Source organism: Pangasianodon hypophthalmus, chromosome 22 (genome assembly GCF_027358585.1).
Source record: "Pangasianodon hypophthalmus isolate fPanHyp1 chromosome 22, fPanHyp1.pri, whole genome shotgun sequence".
In the NCBI taxonomy this organism is placed as follows: Eukaryota; Metazoa; Chordata; class Actinopteri; order Siluriformes; family Pangasiidae; genus Pangasianodon; species Pangasianodon hypophthalmus.
Window position 1 is genome coordinate 16,735,018 of NC_069731.1, and position 18,512 is coordinate 16,753,529.

General features: G+C 40.0%; 1 protein-coding gene across 1 annotated transcript in view; it reads left to right on the forward strand.

The window, feature by feature from the left end:
• The window catches only part of c22h8orf34 (chromosome 22 C8orf34 homolog), a 72,141-nt gene that overhangs the window by 33,448 nt on the left and 20,181 nt on the right, over positions 1–18,512 (forward strand). Inside the window, exons 7-9 of the mRNA XM_053228123.1 lie at positions 3,188–3,323; positions 8,793–8,878; positions 9,331–9,407. Of these exons, the coding sequence (XP_053084098.1) occupies positions 3,188–3,323; positions 8,793–8,878; positions 9,331–9,407 (299 nt within the window). The remainder of the gene's footprint in view (positions 1–3,187; positions 3,324–8,792; positions 8,879–9,330; positions 9,408–18,512) is intronic.

The following is an 18,512-nucleotide window of genomic DNA, read 5'->3' on the forward strand; positions in this document are numbered from 1 at the left end:
TTCCTTATGAAAACTTATGAAAGGTTTCAGTTATTAGTGCAAAAAACTGTTTTCAAAATGATTGGCATTCCCATAATTTATATGTGTAGAGAGCAGCACAAAACCACTTATTGTTAAGTATCATAAGGCCTGAGAATTGTCTAGGATCTTGGACTCTTCTCCATGCAGAACATTTTAAGCTCCGTATATTCTTAAAAATAAATTAATTTGTGGACTGCTGTCCTTTTTCAAAGCACAGAGATCAAATCTAAACACTGCGGCCACTGCAAAACACTGATTTTGTGTCCCACAACAATTTCTGTCTTGATCTTTGTCATTATTTTGTTGAAAGATCCGTCTATGGTCAGGTCTTAACCTCATGGTACAGGCAACCATGACTTTTTGCCTGGGTTTTCTCCAGGTTCTCTAGTTTCCTCTTACTTCTCAAAAACATGCCGTTGGGCTGACTCTAAATTGCCCGTAGATGTGAATGAGTGTGTGAATGTGTGTGTGTGGTAGCCTGTGATGAACTGGTGGCCCATTGTGGATGTACTCGCATCCAGTTGCACGCAGTGTACCTGGGATAGGAAACAATGAACAGGATTAAGCGTTTACTGAGTATGAATTAATGTTTGTCTTGATGGCTGCCAGTAATTCTGGAGTTTATAGTGTAGGGAGTATAATGCATGTTTATTCCCTATATGGTAGAATAAAATGATAAAGTCATTAACCTTCAAATCTATATAAATGCAACATCATTTACAGAAGTTAAGTGTCCTTTTGATTCCAGAAGTTAAGCTGCCAACTGTCTGTGAATAAATGTTTTGCAGCTTTAAAAATAAAAAAAAAAAGAAGAAGAAGAAAAAAAAAGAAAATAAGCCAGCATGACTGAATGTTCTCTTGGTACTGGCAGTACACTGATCGTCCTGGCTGTACTGTCATCTTCTCAACCGTACACCACTGAGATAAAAGCCATCACAGTGCTACTTGCATTAGGAGAGGTCTGCAGGAGTCTGGAAATATGTGTGTGTGTGTTAGTTGAAGAGCAAAAACTCTCTCACACAACACACATCTGCCATCTCTTATCCAACGCACGCTTCCATCGTACTTCAAACAATCACGGATATTCAAAATATTCTCATTATGAGTTGAACTTCCAGGAACAGCTTCCTCTGTGTTGTCCTGCTGTTTATACGTACACCGTGCTCTTTAGCACACGTCAAATTCTCATAAGGCTACCAGAACTGCCCTCGTCAGCCTCCAAAGCAGAAACACACATTCAGCTCTACGCGATCAAGCGATCTGGCTGAACTTCTAGGTCTAACACGGCCCTGTGCATGTGGGATCGTGGCGCAACACGAGAGCAGCTGTACGGTGAAAAGAAGCAGGAGGCTCCTTCTGTCCTGTTCCAGCGTGTGTGATCGCTGCCAAAGCTCTGCTCTGTAAACTCAGCACTCAGCACCTGTTGACAGTTTGCAGAACAGATGACAGTGACACACTATAAAAACACGTCCCATGTCAAGCGGGAACATGGAATAGTCTTTATTATAGTATAGCCTGATTTCTGGAAATTTATGGCGTATTAATTGCCTTATATTATTACAGTATTGTGCTGGAAATACTATGTTTAGCTAGACTTCTCTTGTTGAGCAACGTATTTGGTAAAAATACATCATATGTTTCATTAGTTTGTTCCTCTAGAGGAAGGTACATTAGAGGTTGTTTCAGGCAGAAACCCTTTAAAAAGACTCTAGCTCTCTTCTAGCATATTGTGCACAGTCTATATTTTTCTGTTTGCCTCACACACTAACCTTTTTGGCTTAAATATAAAATTAGTTAGTGTTTTGAAACTAGCTAACTGTGACCAGCTATAGATATCTAGATATACTGATATATAGCTATCTAACTATCAGCTAGTCTGCAAAATACATTATCTAAACCAGCAAAGCTAGCTTTAAATAGCTATGTAATTAGCAGCTAGTTAGCAAGCTAAAGTTGAAGATAGTTAGCAAGCTATATAACTTACAGATAGTTAGCAAGCTAAAGTTGAAGCTAGTAAGCAAGCTATCTAACTTACAGCTAGTTAGCAAGCTAAAGTTGAAGCTAGTTAGCAAGCTGTCTAACTAACAGCTAGTTAGCAAGTTTTGCTGTTACAAAAGTGAAAAATATAATACTGTTAACTGACAGGTAGTTAGTTTTCATTTGGAAATGTGTTTCTATATTGTGTGTCTGTTTTTTTTTTCTTTTGTTTTGTTTTATTTCTAGCTAATTCTCATCTAGTGGAGAGATTTATGGCATTGATTTAACTAAGAACGACATTTGCGTTGCGGCTTTTGACCGGAATAAGTAAGTTTTAAATACTCCTAATCTATTTTACCTTTCTAAGTATCTCAAGTGCCTAAAATTTGATATACCTACATTGGGGGAAAAAGGAAAGCAAATAGAAATGAGTTTAACCAATTGAGTGTTTAGAAAAAAGCCTTAGCTTAGCTAGCCAGTGTTTCCTACCAAATGCTAATAAATTTTTATTGTATTGAAATGCTCACAAGTCTGCAAGGTGATATCACAAATCTAAAATGCATCTTATTATAGAAGGCATAAATAATCTCATTTGCGCAGAAAAGAAAAACAAAACCGGCATGACCCAGTTAGCTAGAAAGCAAGCCTACTAACCTAATACGCTAGCCGATATGATGGCTTAATTAAATAGTTAGAAAGTTAACACACATTCACACCTAATGCAATTTAGCATCGCCTGTTCGTCTTCTTATGGTCTGGATATTGTCGCTGTCTCCATTCTAGATCTTCCTGGCCACAATGTTATCTGTGTACACCTCTGGGATAAACAGCATATGAGTGTGTGTGTGTATGTGTGTGTGTATCTGTGAATCACGTTAAGTTTTTCCCATCCATATAGAGCAAACACACATCTGTCATCTCTTATCCATTGCACTCTTCCATCAGACATTAAACAATCACAGATGTTTAAAATCTCCACGAACTGAAGAGCTTCCCTGGTGCATTCCAGCTATTAAAGCTGTAGTCGTGTGAAAAACATACCAATTAGAAATTTACACACTTACTACCCAGACTACACATTTGCCTTTCCGTCTCTGCCTGCTTTGGTCTCCTTTGGATTTTAGCCATTCTAAAGCCGTTGCTTTGTTTGTGTCTCTGTCTCTCTCTGTTTGTCTGTGTCTCTCTTCAGAGGACCTGGATGACCTGAGGATGGAGGGGGTCACTGGCCTGGTTTCTTCTGGCAGTAAGTTCAGCCAAGGGCGCAGCTCCTACTGCCCCGAACCGCAGGCCAAAGTCACCCTCAACATCTGCTCAAGGTGTGCCAGGTAAATATTTACCCTCCGAGCAACCACTGGTGCCGTCTCTCCCTGTGTGTGCATATTCTCACAGTCACCTTCTCAGCTGCTGTTTAGCAAGTCAGCCACAGTGTACACACACACACACACACACACACACACCTCATCAGCTCACCACTAGAAAACACACTTACTAAACGTGGCCGCATGCTACGTGTCCATGTACAGCTTATATGAAGTCTATGAACATGAATCTCCAAAACATACACCTTTCCATTACCTCTGCCAGGAGGTTAATTAATTAGATTTTTTTTTTCCAGATTTATTTGATCAGGCAAGGCATGTTTGCATCTTTAGTTTTCACTGTAGCTATGAGGCTAATGAAGCTAACAAGTAAGCCATCAGTTCGCATTGTTTGATCACTCTCCTCACTCACCTAAAACACCTTTGTCTTTGTTGATTTGCTGATATAGTTTCTTTCACTGTATGTCACACTTACAGTTATCTGTAATAATGTCCAAGAGCAACAAACTTTACAAAGGTAAAAATACCAGTGGCAGTCGTTTTGAAGCTTGGCCCAAAGTTAGCTAACTGAATACAAGCAAATTGTTATCGTAAATTGTTTTCAGGAGCATTCATGTAAGAAATGTGGTATTCATGAAAATCCAGTTAGTTTGGAAAAAAACTTTCATATTCTATGTGAGCTCCTGAGTTTGTGTAAATTTTTATATTGGGAGATTCTCCAGTGTGAACCTTGATTGACTGGCTTCAAATCGTATAGCTGCGATTTTATTTATGGATTATGTATGTTTAGTTTAAATCTCTTATTTTGTTTGTCAATTACACCCACGAATTTAATGAAAATTTTGTGAAATTCATTCATTTCATATGAATGATTTGAAAGAAGACGATCGAATGCAAACCCATAAAGACAAATACAACTAGCCATTCAAGTAGGACAAAAGTAATGGCACCAGTATAAAAGTAGGAATGGTTAGTGTGTGTCTATGGGAGCTGATGCTCTGCAGTGGCTGAGCTGCATTACTGGAAAATTTAGAACATCATTCAATGTTTAGTTTTGAACATTTTCATTTTGACATTTTCAGCTCTTTGTGAGCTATTTGACTTTTACATAGTGTTATAGGCCTCACTAAAATCGATATAAATCACCTGTGCTGTGTATGTGCTTGGTAATTTACAGGTGATTGGCGTAAGAAGACATAAGTGTTACCGAATCTTTTGTAAATCTGGTGGGAATTTTGAGTTCAGTTTGTCCTACGAAAAAAACCTTTACATGCTTTACAAAGCTTTTCCTAAAAGACTGATGAATGAGGCCCATCCTTACTGATACTTGTGGCAAGTATTTGATGATTTGTATAATGCTAAACTGGTGGCTATATGCTTCCTTTTACTTGTTAGCTTTATAAGCATTGTAGATCTAGTACAGCGCTATATGCAAATTCCAACCACCAAACATGTCTACAATGATGTCCGTTCTACCTTTTATCCCCAGACCAAACATCTTCAGACACAAAAACACCTTTTCCATTCTGTATCTGCTTGTTTTCACAAGAGTGCTGATAGACTTCTTTATCATCTGTGTTCTCCTGAGTGCACTTCCTGTTTTGGAGCTGCTTTGTCACAGTGGTTGCCTCAATGTCACGGCCCGGCCCTTTACCTCTGATACCAGGGCCTGATAAAGCTGGATCTGTTGGAGTAGATGGCCGACACACTTGTGCCTTTGTCCTCTCGTGTTTGGGCTTTACCTGCCTCTGTATGCTCATTGACTGTTTTATCTGTAGCACGCGTGTACGTTGGGCCCTGCAGGAACGACTGGAAGCTGAATACAACCTTGCAGAGATTATCACGTGTGATTTTTAAAGCATAAATCCGAATTTTATCTGGCTGGATGCCCAGCTGGGTCGTAAGTGGTTTTCGGATGCTTCCACAAATGCGAAATAAATGTGTCCTCACTAAAAACCTTACCATATCAACAATTACAATTAGGTTTTTCTGTCTGTTTATGTGTAATGTTGCTACTGTAGATATGATAATGCATTAGAATAAGCACTTTAATGTAATCCTGTGATTTACCTTGCAACCAGAACTGCAATCAGACCATTTCGTCTTTTTGATTATTTCCCTATAACAGCCGTTGTGTTTTATCCCTTACTTAGTCAACACCTTCTAACTGATCAGATTTGAGATTTCAGCAATGCTGTGGTGTAATAATGGTTAGCGTGTATACCTTTCCACGGTTTACTTTTGTATCTGTTTCTGTCTCTTTATCTCGTTATCATTCACATACACAAACAAACACTCTCTCGCTTTCTTTCAGTCTTGGGGCATGTGACTGCTTGCTGGATGCATGCAACATTCCTCACAATTCCCTCTCACACACACACACGCACAGACACACACACGCACACGCACACACACCGAGACCCAATTTTGCATCCTTGTGGAAGGACGATGTCAATTTACAATCGACATTGTCCATAGCAGCACCGGTGTTCCTGACGCTTTGATCCTTGGTGGTCTCAGTTTTAAAGGTTTTTGGTTACTGATAATTTAAAAAGTAACCTGAGCAGGGTTACCACTTTTTTGATCTTTTAGAGTAAAAGTTTCAAGAATATAAGATCTGCATGATCTAATACTTTGAGTTTGGATTATGTAGGTTAAAAGTGCTGCCAAAACCACATTCGCTGCAGGACATGGTTTCTATGATTTATAGTTCATATTTTGTCATTATATCCCACGGACACCTCAAGTGACTAACTAGAGCGCCACATGCTGCTGGAAATACAGTAGGCTCTACTAGAACTGTTTTTATTACATCATTTATCAAGTATGAATACGTTTTACTTACTTTTATAGTTGTTATTCATGAAAACTGAGTCAGCTGCCGGAATTTTTCACTTTGTTGCAACACCATAAATTTAAATCAAATGGTAAACCTCCGAACACACAGTCATTGACCTCAGATCTGCTCAAGGGGTCATACTCAGACTTGGTGACTTTATTTCAAAGGTTACATCAGTACTTATGTAAAAATCATGTACTTAGGTCAATGTTTTGTCATCCAGATTCAGGTCACCTACTTAGGTCACACCTCCAAGGTTGCCATTTGTATTTTTATTAACTAGAAACATCTGAGACAGTTTTTTAAATAGGCCACTGCTATTAAACATAAGGACCTGCTTTTAAGCTTGTAAAAAAATCCGGGATAGAAAATGAGGACTGAAGAAGAAGGTCACATTTTTTTCTTTTGCTGTCAAATGTAATATGATGTAACCTAAAAGAAGTAGAATATGATGATACATGATTAAGATGATGGCAATCATTCAAATAAACATCTAATATGAGTCTTGTTAATTGCTAATATATTGCTGCATGAATACCCCTAATTGTAATTAGCACATTAATCACTGCAAAATTTGGTTAAATTTAACAATATGGCTTCTACCCTCAGTATTCGGTAGCTTAAAATAGCACTTGATCCAGCACATCTGATTATTTTGCATATTGCTTTTTTTTTCATATCCTTTGCACTTAATGAACTTAATGAAGCTATGATATACTGAATCAAGGTCACAAAATCGTAATGTGTGCATGATTTTATTGTGTTTTAGTTCACCATTTTGAAAACATGCCATGCTTTGAAGGATAAGCTGACCACGCACTCATATACTTAATCATAGTCACTTTTGGTTCATTCATAACTTTATCCCTAAAAAAAAATCACCCTTAATATAAGCAGCATCTCCTATTAAGATCCTCCAGTGTCATCTGTGCATAAAAAACCTTTTCATGCACTTTAAAGGGATGATACTATTAATTAATTAATTAGTAGTGTCATATTTATGTATTCAATATTGGCCTCAAATTGCATTCTGTAGTTTTTTAGTGTATCTACAGACTGTAACATAAATTTCAGCTTGATATACACTATATGGCCAAACGTATGTGGACACCTGACCATCACACCCATATGTGGTTCTTCCCCAAATTGTTGCCACAAAGTTGGAAGCACACAATTGTCTATAATGTCTTTGTATGCTGTAATTGTATTACAATTTCCCTTCACTGGAACTAAGAGGCAAAAACTTGGTCCAGCACGACAATGTCCCTCTGTACAAAGCGAGCTCCATGAAGACATGGTTTGGCATGGTTGAAGTGGAAGAACTCGAGTGTCCTGCACAGAGCCCTGACCTCAACCCCACTGAGCACCTTTGGGATGAACTGGAATACTGACTACACTCCACTGACCTCACTAATGCTCTTGTGGCTGAATAAACACAAATCCCCACAGCCATGCTCAAAAATCTAGTGGAAAGCCTTCCTAGAAGAGTGGAGCTTATTATAACAGCAAATGGGGAATAAAATGTGGAATGGGATGTTCGGAAGGCACATATAGGTGTGATGGTCAGGTGTCCACATACATTATCCCACAAGAAAATGTGCACTGTCAGAAAACACATCTCTGTTTAAGGCAAAATCTGCTCTCTGTGCGTAGCTCTTGCATACTGTAACTTCTGAATAGCGCTTAAATCTCTAGTTGAGTTAGAGGTCTGAATACCTACGGTCTAAAGTCCTCACTATGCCACTACACTTAATTAACTATTATATTTCCAAATCTTTCCAAAATTCACTCAAAACCCAAAATATTGTGATTACATAGGCCCACTCAGTGTCAGTGCATCCCCTGGGACATCACAGGTAAGAGGAGTTTATATAAAGCAGGGATACTCTGGCTCTTTTGCAGATCAGAGAGTGGAAGAGACTAAACAGTGCATTTGTCACAGAGGGAAAGTTAAAACATTGAAGGGCCCAATTGTTGTAAATGTGGAGGAATATATTTTTCTGATCCTAATATCAGGCCAAGACTTTGTACAGGAAAATGTATGTGGAGAAATTCAAAAGGAAGGAAGCCTATCATTAGCTGAGTGAATAATGAGTAAATTCGTTAGGTTGTAATTGGCCTCCTCACTTAGACAGTCTATAGAAAAGCATGTCTTTTTGATGTCTTGTCAATGACACAAGAGAAGGGAATTTTGCAGTCTTTAACCTGGCGTCAAAGGACATCCTCTCTAGACAAGCTTATAATCTCAGGAGCTCTTTTAGATAGGAGAAGGTGAATAATAGGGGTGCGAAGCTGTTCTGAATGACAGGCAGTCTTTTGTGGATAGTTATCACATCTTCAACATTCTTGTGCGTTTCTTACTTTTTCCCGTCATTCTGATGGCTGATAAGACAAATGGTTTACCTGGGCTGTCTCGACACCTTTTAATGAACGGAGACACAGTGTCTCCGCGCTCTCATCCAGGGGAGATGGCTGATGGGATTTCAGTGAATGCCGGTGTATCCCTCAAGTCTCATTTCTATGGAAAACATGATATTATTAGTGCTGTTATCTTGAGAGTGCATCAGAACTGCGGTGTGAAATTGAATCCTTTGTTTGGTGCCGTGTCTTCAGCGTGTTGTGTTTGGGTTTTGTAGGCTTCAGGGGGATAGTCTCGCTCCAGCCGGAGCTGAAGAGGAACCAGCACCGCATGTTCCTGAGCAGGCCGTGCCTGAAGTGACATGTGAGTGAGAGATTAGAGTTTTTCTTATTGTATTTATATATATATATACAATATATATATATATATATATATATATATATATATATATATGTATGTATATATATGTATGTATGTATATATGTATGGGAAAGGAATGCAGTATCACTTACTGCAATGGGATGGGCACTTATCATTTGTCTTTTTCTGAAGAGACACTCAAGCCCAAAGGGTGCTCAACTTGATCCATCAGCATGTGGAGGTATTTGTTCCAACCTGGCACTACAACACCTAATTTTCCTGTTGCTTTCTTGCCCTAGTGCTTGATTTGGAATACTTCTAAGGAGACACCATTGGTGGATCAAGCTGAGTGGCAGGTTTTGAGTATCGCTACCTGAGCATGGGGGCTGCATGTCTGTATGTTCTGTGATGAGCGTGGGTGGTAAGGACTGCTCGATGTGTGTTTTCTGGAACAGGTCCATTGCCTGGAGTGACAGAGCCTCCGACTGCCGCCGAGCTGGAACTCCAGAGTACTTCTCAAGTGTCCGCTCCGGTAAGCGATCCTGACAAAAAAGAAATCGTCCACGTATCGCTTTTCTTCCCTCGTTAACGTCTTCTCCATCATTTCCATTGTGCGTGTGTTGTCACAGAGACAGATAAAACCACTTAATCACTCTTCCCTACAAAGCTATTCCACCCTGACAGGTCTGTTTTTCTCTAGGCTTGTCACTGTAACGGATAACTTGCTCACTAAACAATACAGAAAGAGCTCATGGTGTGAGAGCTCATGGTGTGAGAGTGATCTAGGAGGCATCACAGAGTTGTATGGAACCCTGAGCTCTAGTCCAGACAGGAGCCGTTGAAGAAAAAGGGGTTTACAATTACATGTACATGTCATTATGGAGTTGACGTGGAGGTCGTGGAGTCATGGAGTAGTCCCTGTTCAATCAAACCTGTCAAAAAACAACATATGTGCTTGATGCTCTTGATTTCGCCTCACAGGAAGGCGAGACCTCATGGCTTCTTAATTGGCTGGACTTTGTTGCTATGGATTCAGCGCTCAACACTGCACTCTCTCCCCTCATCATAAAGTGGTTATTTTCCTATCAGCAGCGACACCAAGGCTAGGCAGTGCCATAATTATAGCAGCCTGGTGCTGGAAAGTCTTTTAACAGTTTTTTTTTTTTTTTGCTCGTGTGGTGTGCCGAGCAGATGGAAGAGGGCTCCAGACATGCTGGCAGCGTCGGGAGCACGAGGCCTCGTCTCGAATCGTATCGTTTCGTCTAGCCTTGTGCTACCGCACTCGTTCCGCCTGCTCCACCCAAAGAACTGGCATCTCCTTGAAAAGCATGTCACAGAGTAAATAATGCCATGTAGCCAGGCTTAACACTGTACAGAGCCCCACACATACACAGATCTCCTTTCATATTCGTACAAAGACAGGCTCTCTTTACTTGTGGTTTTTTCAAATTGAGAAAAGAGAGAGAGAAAGGAGTCCTTGGTGTCTACAGGTTAAGCAGTGCCAGAGCAATGAGGGTAATCTCTTCCATATGCAGAGGCAATTGTGAACATCTCAGCTCACCTACCAATACTTTTTAAGGCCTGATGTGGTTGTTGTGCGTATAATTGCTTATTTTGGGCACTGATTGAAAGGCAAATGCAATTTGTCTTTTTAATAGCTTATTAGTTTAACTGGTCCTGCAGGGTTTCTCGCGTCACCACCATGAATGTCGCGGAAAACAAAACGTAATGCTTTTACAGGCTGAGTCACTGCTTGGGACAACAATAGTGGAAGGTGTGTGTGTGTGTGTGTGTGTGTGTGTGTGTGTGGGGCGAATCTCTGCTCCCTGCCTTGCTGGAGTATCACAGGCGCAGTTAACAACGCTGATGATCACCAGTTTTATATTATGCAGAGCCCTCAGATGGACGCTCAGAGTTGTTGGGTTTGGATCAGCCTCTAATCCAAAGTCGACTGCTGTGCTGTGTGTGCGTGTGTGATGTGAATTTTGTGCATCTCAGCACTTTTCATTTGAGATGTGGAATGGTCTACTAAGCACATAGAAGCTGGTTTAATACCGTGCATAAATTTAATAGAACATTGATCCAGGGCTCTTCATTTAGCTGTTAACTGGCGGAGTCTCTAACATCCCTCATTAGTTGCTTAAGCTGGTCAGTAGGCGTGATAATAATTGCCTCATTAAGCTAAAGCTCAGAGATATCCTCCAAGCAGCTCTTTGAGAGATTTCCAGTGAATTCCAGCCCTATAACCATCATGTGATAGGTTTAATTAATTCTCTCGAGCCTGAACTTGGGTGAAATTACAACAAAGTGACCTAAAGGAGAATAACTCATTTTTATCTGAAAGCAATAATCGCAGTAGTGTAACCCAAAGTGCACCTTACAGGATAGTTTATTTATGCGGACCAGACCTCCTTCTTCTGGCATTCCACCTCGGCAGATATAAATTATTGTCCTTACACCTTCACGACCCTGGCATGCCTGCTGTGTTACATAAGACACTACTCATTAATGGGGCTCTTTTATTTGGCCTCACTGCTTAATTGGCTTAATCCCATGAGGACATTAAAAACATCTTATAGGGAATTTTTATGTGCACTTTTGCTACCTTTTTCCTTCCTGCTAAGGAATAGAATTGACCAGAAATTAGGTAATTTACTGCTCTTTATAGACAGCGCTTTAATTTAAAGTTCAGTGTCCAATTAATAGAATTATTACTTATGCACAGATAGAGTTTCGATCACTTGCTAACCTTCTCAGTCTTAAAATTTGCAAAACCTAGCACTAAGTCTGAAAAAGAGGCCCGTATTCTATCCAGTGTGTCCAATATGTTTAACCCTACCATGAACTCTCATCCTCACATATCCATGACCACACAAACATGCGTGCCCACGAGTAACCACAATCCCTCATTAACGCAACCCTCCATGTCTCATGAGCACAACATGCGTGTAAATCACATATAATAAAGGGCATCGTTTTGCATTTGTGAAAATGGAAAACAACAGCAAAACAAATGCAAATTACTTGCCTTCAATGGACCCAGAAAACAAATGGCATAGAGAAACAAAATGTGCTTATGTGGTTCAAAGAGCTTCTTCTATAAATATAGCCACTAATTCGCTTTTAAGAGAAACAATCTGCATGGTGGTAATTGATTGTTTAAAAATGTGTTTTTGAGCTTTTTTACCCTCCTACTCTGCTAATCACGTCAGTATGAATAGAAATATGCCATTAATTTCAAGTGCGTGATTGTCTGGAGTAAAAGATTAATTGTGCGAACGTGTTAGGCCACTTGGTTAAAAAAATACATATGAAGCTATCTATCAAAAAGTGTGAAGTTGCTTGAAAAACAAACATTATATAGTTGAGTGCAAAATTTACACCCCCATGGAAATGGAAAATTTCAATAGAAAGCACCAGAAAATCGGTTGTCATGACATTCTAACATAAACCAGCCCGGAAAGTGTCATAACACAACGTTATGTCAACAGAAGTCTGTTGCTTGACTAAAAATTGATGAAAACAGTCTTTGTGTCACCTGACTCCACTTGGAACAAGTCTTCGTAATTGTTTATGTAGGTTTATGTCAGTTGTCATGATGGGCTTATGTTAGGTGTCATGTACAGTGGGGTCCAAAAGTCTACCACCAGTGAAAATGCTTCTATTTTCTATTTAAACTGTCAACTACTCGAAGGAGTACAAATGAGTAATAGAGCCCACTTTTTGCCAGCATTGCTGATGGGCTGTGTAGGATGACATACACTGCTTGGATCAGGAATTTAATATGCTGTGGATCCATGTGCCAGAAGTCAGCCCTCATTACTGTCCTCAACATCAGCTGCTCCCACCTCATCCAACCACCCTGCTGCTTCAGTGCCACTGTTCTGCTGATCTGCTGCTCCTCAACAGCTGCCCTCACTTTCTCCTCAACAAACTATCATTTTTCCTTCCCATTCAACATGTCATACCTGGGGACTGATCAGCACCACAATCCTGCCGCCCCCTGTGTCAGCACTTCCATTGGGACCTCTTGGTGCAGTGAGGACTTCAGGTCTGTAGCACAGAATCTTCTGTCCTTGCTACAACCCCTGTCTGGGCCACTTTGGGGTTGCTTGACCCCCTATACTGCATCACCCCTCTTGCTTGTGTGACCTTGGACTCCTCTTCCAGGGACAGCACAGCTTTATGTTGTTCCCACAGACAGCAATGATGCTGAGAATTCTTGGCAACCCCCAACCAAAGAAAGTTCTGAAGAAAGATCTTCCCCTCTAAGCTGTCGATTCATGAACATGGGGCTTCATTCACCAGCAGTGGCCACAGAAACTTTGGTAGGATGCTGTGCTTGTATATCAATGCTTTGAATTTGCCAGGCACTCTTGACCAGTGAACTGCTCTAAGCCCGTTGTCCAGCTCCTAGCAGGCTGCCTGAACTGATGTTCTCTTTGTCAGCCAGCTGTTGAACACCTTGCCAAGGCTCTTCAATGAGACAGTTTAGAGTGTTATGACACATTTATATCACATTTAAATCACATTTATGCTTTTGAATTCATAGAATTTTCTTTTTTCATTATTCATATCTAAACATACACTTTTTGACAATTGATTCGTAATGTTCTTCATTTTGTCACATGGTCTTACAAAAAGGGGGTTAAGGGTTCTTAGATTACTACAGATCTACTTACTAAAGAACTTGAGTCAGAGTCCTCTATAGAGAAGCACTCTGAGAAGCACTCTGTTGTAGAATAATCTTCTCCCTGTGTAAAAGTTTTAAAACTTTTGCACTGATTAGAATACCAAACAGAATAGTAGAATAAAATGCCAAGATTTTTTTTGTATTAGTGTGACCTTTCTTAGGATGCAGTTAATTTCAAGTTAATTAATTTAAGTTCATGATTTTCTGTGCTTTTTTTTTCTTTGGCTGGACTTGTCATCCCACAACACTTTCTGCTGCGGGTTACTGTCATTCTTTTGCATTTAATTTAGCATTCTTAGCATCATGTTAGCATTAACTTAGCATCATCTTTAGCATTCTTCAATCTCGTCCATTTTGCTTTTTTGCAGAAAATGGTTCCTTAGCTACAGTACACCCTACCAGACCATTTCTCCAACATTTCTGCTCACACTCAGTGTGTTGACTTTGGTGCCAGATGATTCCGCCAGATGCCGAGCAAGCATTTCACTAGCTTTCTTTCTGCCCCATAAGGATTTGACCTTTAACCGCTGTTCATCATACAGACAGCTTTTTGGATATTTTACTGTTTCCTGCACAGTTTCTTGAACTTTTAAACATCCCATCTCGAAACTCTAGTTTGGCAGGTGATTACCATCCAATACATACAGGTTTTTGCTCAATTCTAGTAATAACACATGATTCAGCGAAATAATGGCTTATTAGGTTGTATTAGAAGATGGTGGAAGTTAACAAATATGTGGAATGGTTGGGGTACCTAAGGGAGATGTTTGGCACCAATCTCGTTTTCCTGGCCATCTCACAAGTTGTCAATAACTTAAAAATTGTATTAACCATAAAACTATATTTTCTTTTCTCCTCTTTTAAGTGCTAAATAGTTTATTTTTTATAGATGAACTCACTGATGCTTGGTTCTTTGGTCAGCGGTTCTAGCATTCTAAAGGGGTTCTTTGCAACCATTTGTAATGGGAAATTTTTCAGATAGGGTTATTCATAGAACATCGAACCATTAGAGGGATCATGTTTATGAACCCTTTTTGGTGCTAGGTGGAATATTTTAGAAAAAGGAGTCCTTATGGAGTGTTCAGTGTTCTTTGCTTTCTAATGGGACTCTAGTTGGAACCCTCTTGAATAGGAAAACACCCTATTGTAGGGTTTTACATAGATCTTTTTTGGGTTTCGCCTTGAGGGATAAACCAGAAACGGGTTCCTCTACCCCTTTCGGTTCTTGTAGATTTAAGCTTTTCTGGTGAGGAGGTACTGGTGTAGCCCAATAAAATGTGCCACTTCGGTGTTACAGATTTCATCCCAATGCCACAGGAACTTTTTCATAACCATTGGCATTTGCTGCCTGACCATAAATAATTGCATGAATGCATGTAGCTGTTGTCTGAGCATTCTGAATTGTTGCTCTTATCTGTAATTCAGTTGGATGTTTGAGGTCTTGGATTAGCATGTAGACTCGTGCATAATGCAGATACATCAGATAGTAATTGTATTATTGTCAATATCCTCGATGCTCTTGGCAGTTCTGACTCGGCCCAGTGCCCGAGAGCTTCTATTAACCACACGCCTGTGAAGCCAAGTCAACCGGATTTAATCAGTCCACGTGTTAGACTTAATTTCCTCCTGGAGCGTTTTGTTGGAGGAATTTGAATGCAAAAAGCATTACGAATGCAGTCACGAAGCATTTTTAATCTAATTGTGCCAGGATGAAATGAGTTAGAGTGGGAAACGCATTTGCATTTGTTAATGAGTGCTTTGTGAAAGATGGAAAGCTTGAAAGATGTCGGTTATTTAAATAAAATTTCATTTTGATTTGCAAAATGTTTCAGCAATTCCATGATTCCTAAGTTTTCCATAATGCAGAGGAGCCAGAGGTGGACGTGTGTAGTATGTTTACTTGTACTGACGTATCGTCAACACAGGAAGATAGGTTCATAAACCTGAGTGACGGGGTAAACATGGACAACATAACCATATAAACATGGATTCATCCGGCTGATCTACTTCTGCTTTCGGAGCTTTCTGCACTTGTCATTCATTTTTGTTATTATGAATGATTCCACGTGGATACCCTAAAGATTTGCACTTTCCAAAAACAGTTTATGTCCAAGTCCCGCCCATGTTTAAGTGGATAATCTAGTGCTAATTCTAAATCCAGCTTTCTGTAAAGCTGCTTTGTGACAATATCTATTGCTAAAAGTGCTTTGCAAATAAAACCAAACTTAATTGAATTGAAACACAACTGAGAATATGGTTACGCACTGCTGAAAACATTAGCAAGACCCGAACATGGGCGGTACCAAGCAAGCGCTATAAGGGGCGGAACCACACTCTGCATGAGCCAATCAGGAGCAGAGAAAGTGATGTAGGGCAAGAAAATTTCCTATTAAATGAAATAACTGCAGCATTTTTTTTCATAAATCAGATCTCATGATCAAACACAATGCATAAAGCATGTGTGTCTCTTCATCATATGACGATAAATCAAAAATTGGTTTCTAGTGAATTTCTGGGAACTCAAAGGCAGGCCACCGCAAAGAAAACAGCAAAAATCATAATGAATCCCCCTCCTCATCTAAAACGTCATCCCTCCAGCTCACATCCTGCAGCCAAACAGCAAAGCCTCCTCTAAACTGGTTTTAAGAGAGCCGCAGCTATGGCATTGCGGTCATGTGGTTGCTGGTGAAGCCTAGCTGGGATTCCCTCTCTCCGTCTCTCCATTTCTTTCTCTCTCCCTCTCACCATTTCGCCATCTCTCCCATGGGGATGGTGTGAAGTAGAGTGATATGGAGCATTCCCATTTTTGTGTGTGCTGAACATGTTGCAATCTCAGACTGGGAGCCTTCTACATGCATATAATACATATAATAAATAGCATGTGTGTGTGCGTGTGTGTGTGTGTGTGCTGGCATGGTTAGTGTGTATGATCTATAGCATGTGTATACCTACGTGTATAATGAGTATCATGTGTATAATGTGTATAACATCGTGTATAATGTATACAAGTATGTATCATGTTTTACATGTATAACTACATCTAGAATGTGTGTGTGTGTGTGTGTGTGTGTGTGGGGTGGCATAACATCTTGAATCTGATTGGTTAGAAGGTGTAGATTAATTTTCTGTAACAAAATCAGCTCTGACAGTAGTTCAAATCACAGGTTTATAGTAATGTGCTTGTTGTAACACGTAATCGTTTCCATAGTAACAGCTCATTCACAGGGACTTGTATGTAAGTCTAATAATAAAAAAACAATTCAGAAACATGTCGTTATTTAGCAAAGAAACACCTGTAATTGTTCATATGGTGAAGTGTTGTTCAGAGATGTTTATTTAACCTTAATGGAAGGAGTCTCCAGTGTCAGCGCATTGTAACAGTCAGTAAGTCTTCAAGACAGAGGAGTTTGCATGTTCTGGTTTCTCTGTAACATGACAAGCTGCGTTTTCATGTCTTATTACTTATTAAGTGAGGGAAGAAAGCAATGCTGGCGAGGGAACCACTGTTTATAGCTGCTATAACATAAATGATAACAGGAGCTAACCTGTTTCACGGACATGTTCCACAACATTAAATGTTTTATTCCTCGCATGTTTCAGGAGGTACAATGTATACACAGTATATCAAACATGTATAACGTTATCTATGTGCGTGCTAGCTAGCATGCGTGCCAATATTTCCAAAATACATGCTAAAGGTATATAATGTATCTATAGCAACATGTGTAACGTGTAACTGGATGTGATTGTATAACACATATTATGGCATGTATAACATATAGAAATACCTTGTCATTGTAGTGAAGTACAGCCAGATTTGGTGAACAGTGCATATATGTGACATACTGTTCATGTTAGGTGTGTGTGTGTGTGTGTGTGTTAGTCTGCATGTGTGCAATGCATAAAACATAACATATAACACACGTAGCTGCTAACACATTATATGCTGTAGGTAATATATGCCAGCAAATGCATGTTATACACATTATATATTGCTGTATAATGTGTATTCTGGCATGTGTATAAATGTATAACTTCGTGTATAACGTGTTCAGTGTGTGTGTGTGAGAGTCCTGGTGGCTTTTGCAGTTCTCTGCAGCAGGCCGTTAAAAGCTCTGGCTTTCGCTCGTGGCATTGGATAATGTTTCCAATGAATGTGGCCACAGTCCTGCACGCTCGGGGGCCATTATGGCCGAAACTGTGTGGGATTTTAATGGTTCACTTGCTCAAAGTGGCCTTTTGGCCCATAGTTGACTGAGGCTCACCATAACTGGGTTCACTGCAGCCGCTGGCTGCTGCTACTTACCACACACACACATACACACACATACAGAAATGCATATAAATGCGCACACAGCCTCTCCCACCCACATGCATACCAAAGAGATCTTTAGATGTGGACGCTCACACAGGGTTCTCATATTGACTCCTCAACATGGAATTCATTTCTCAAGAAATTGGACCCACATCTCCAAAAGCCTCGGTTCGAGACCTCACCGTGCCAGCTTTAGCAGATCCCTCTGCCGCTCGTAAACGGAAATGCTGGTTTTGTGTTTGGCCAATAAACGACTCCGGCCATCTCCAGCAGGCGAAAGATTCCCTCGTGTGTATCAAAGACATTTGACTCATTGTGGTTTGCATTGCACGCATGCATCATGATCAGTAACGACAAATGCCTTTCGAAAGCCACAATCATGCTATAGTGAAGACCACTGCATTTCTTTTCCAGATCATGATGTCACTGAGAAAAGTCCTCATCGGGTTGGAGCATTTGGTGATGCCGCTAATATATGGGCCAGAAAACCACAAGAGAAAACACTGGAGCGGCAACAGAGAGAAAAAAAATTAGGGATTAAAATCTCCACAAACATTAACATTGACATGCATCGCTTAAAATATGTCTAGTCATAATTCATTAGATGAGTTCTGTAGAGTTTTTCAGAC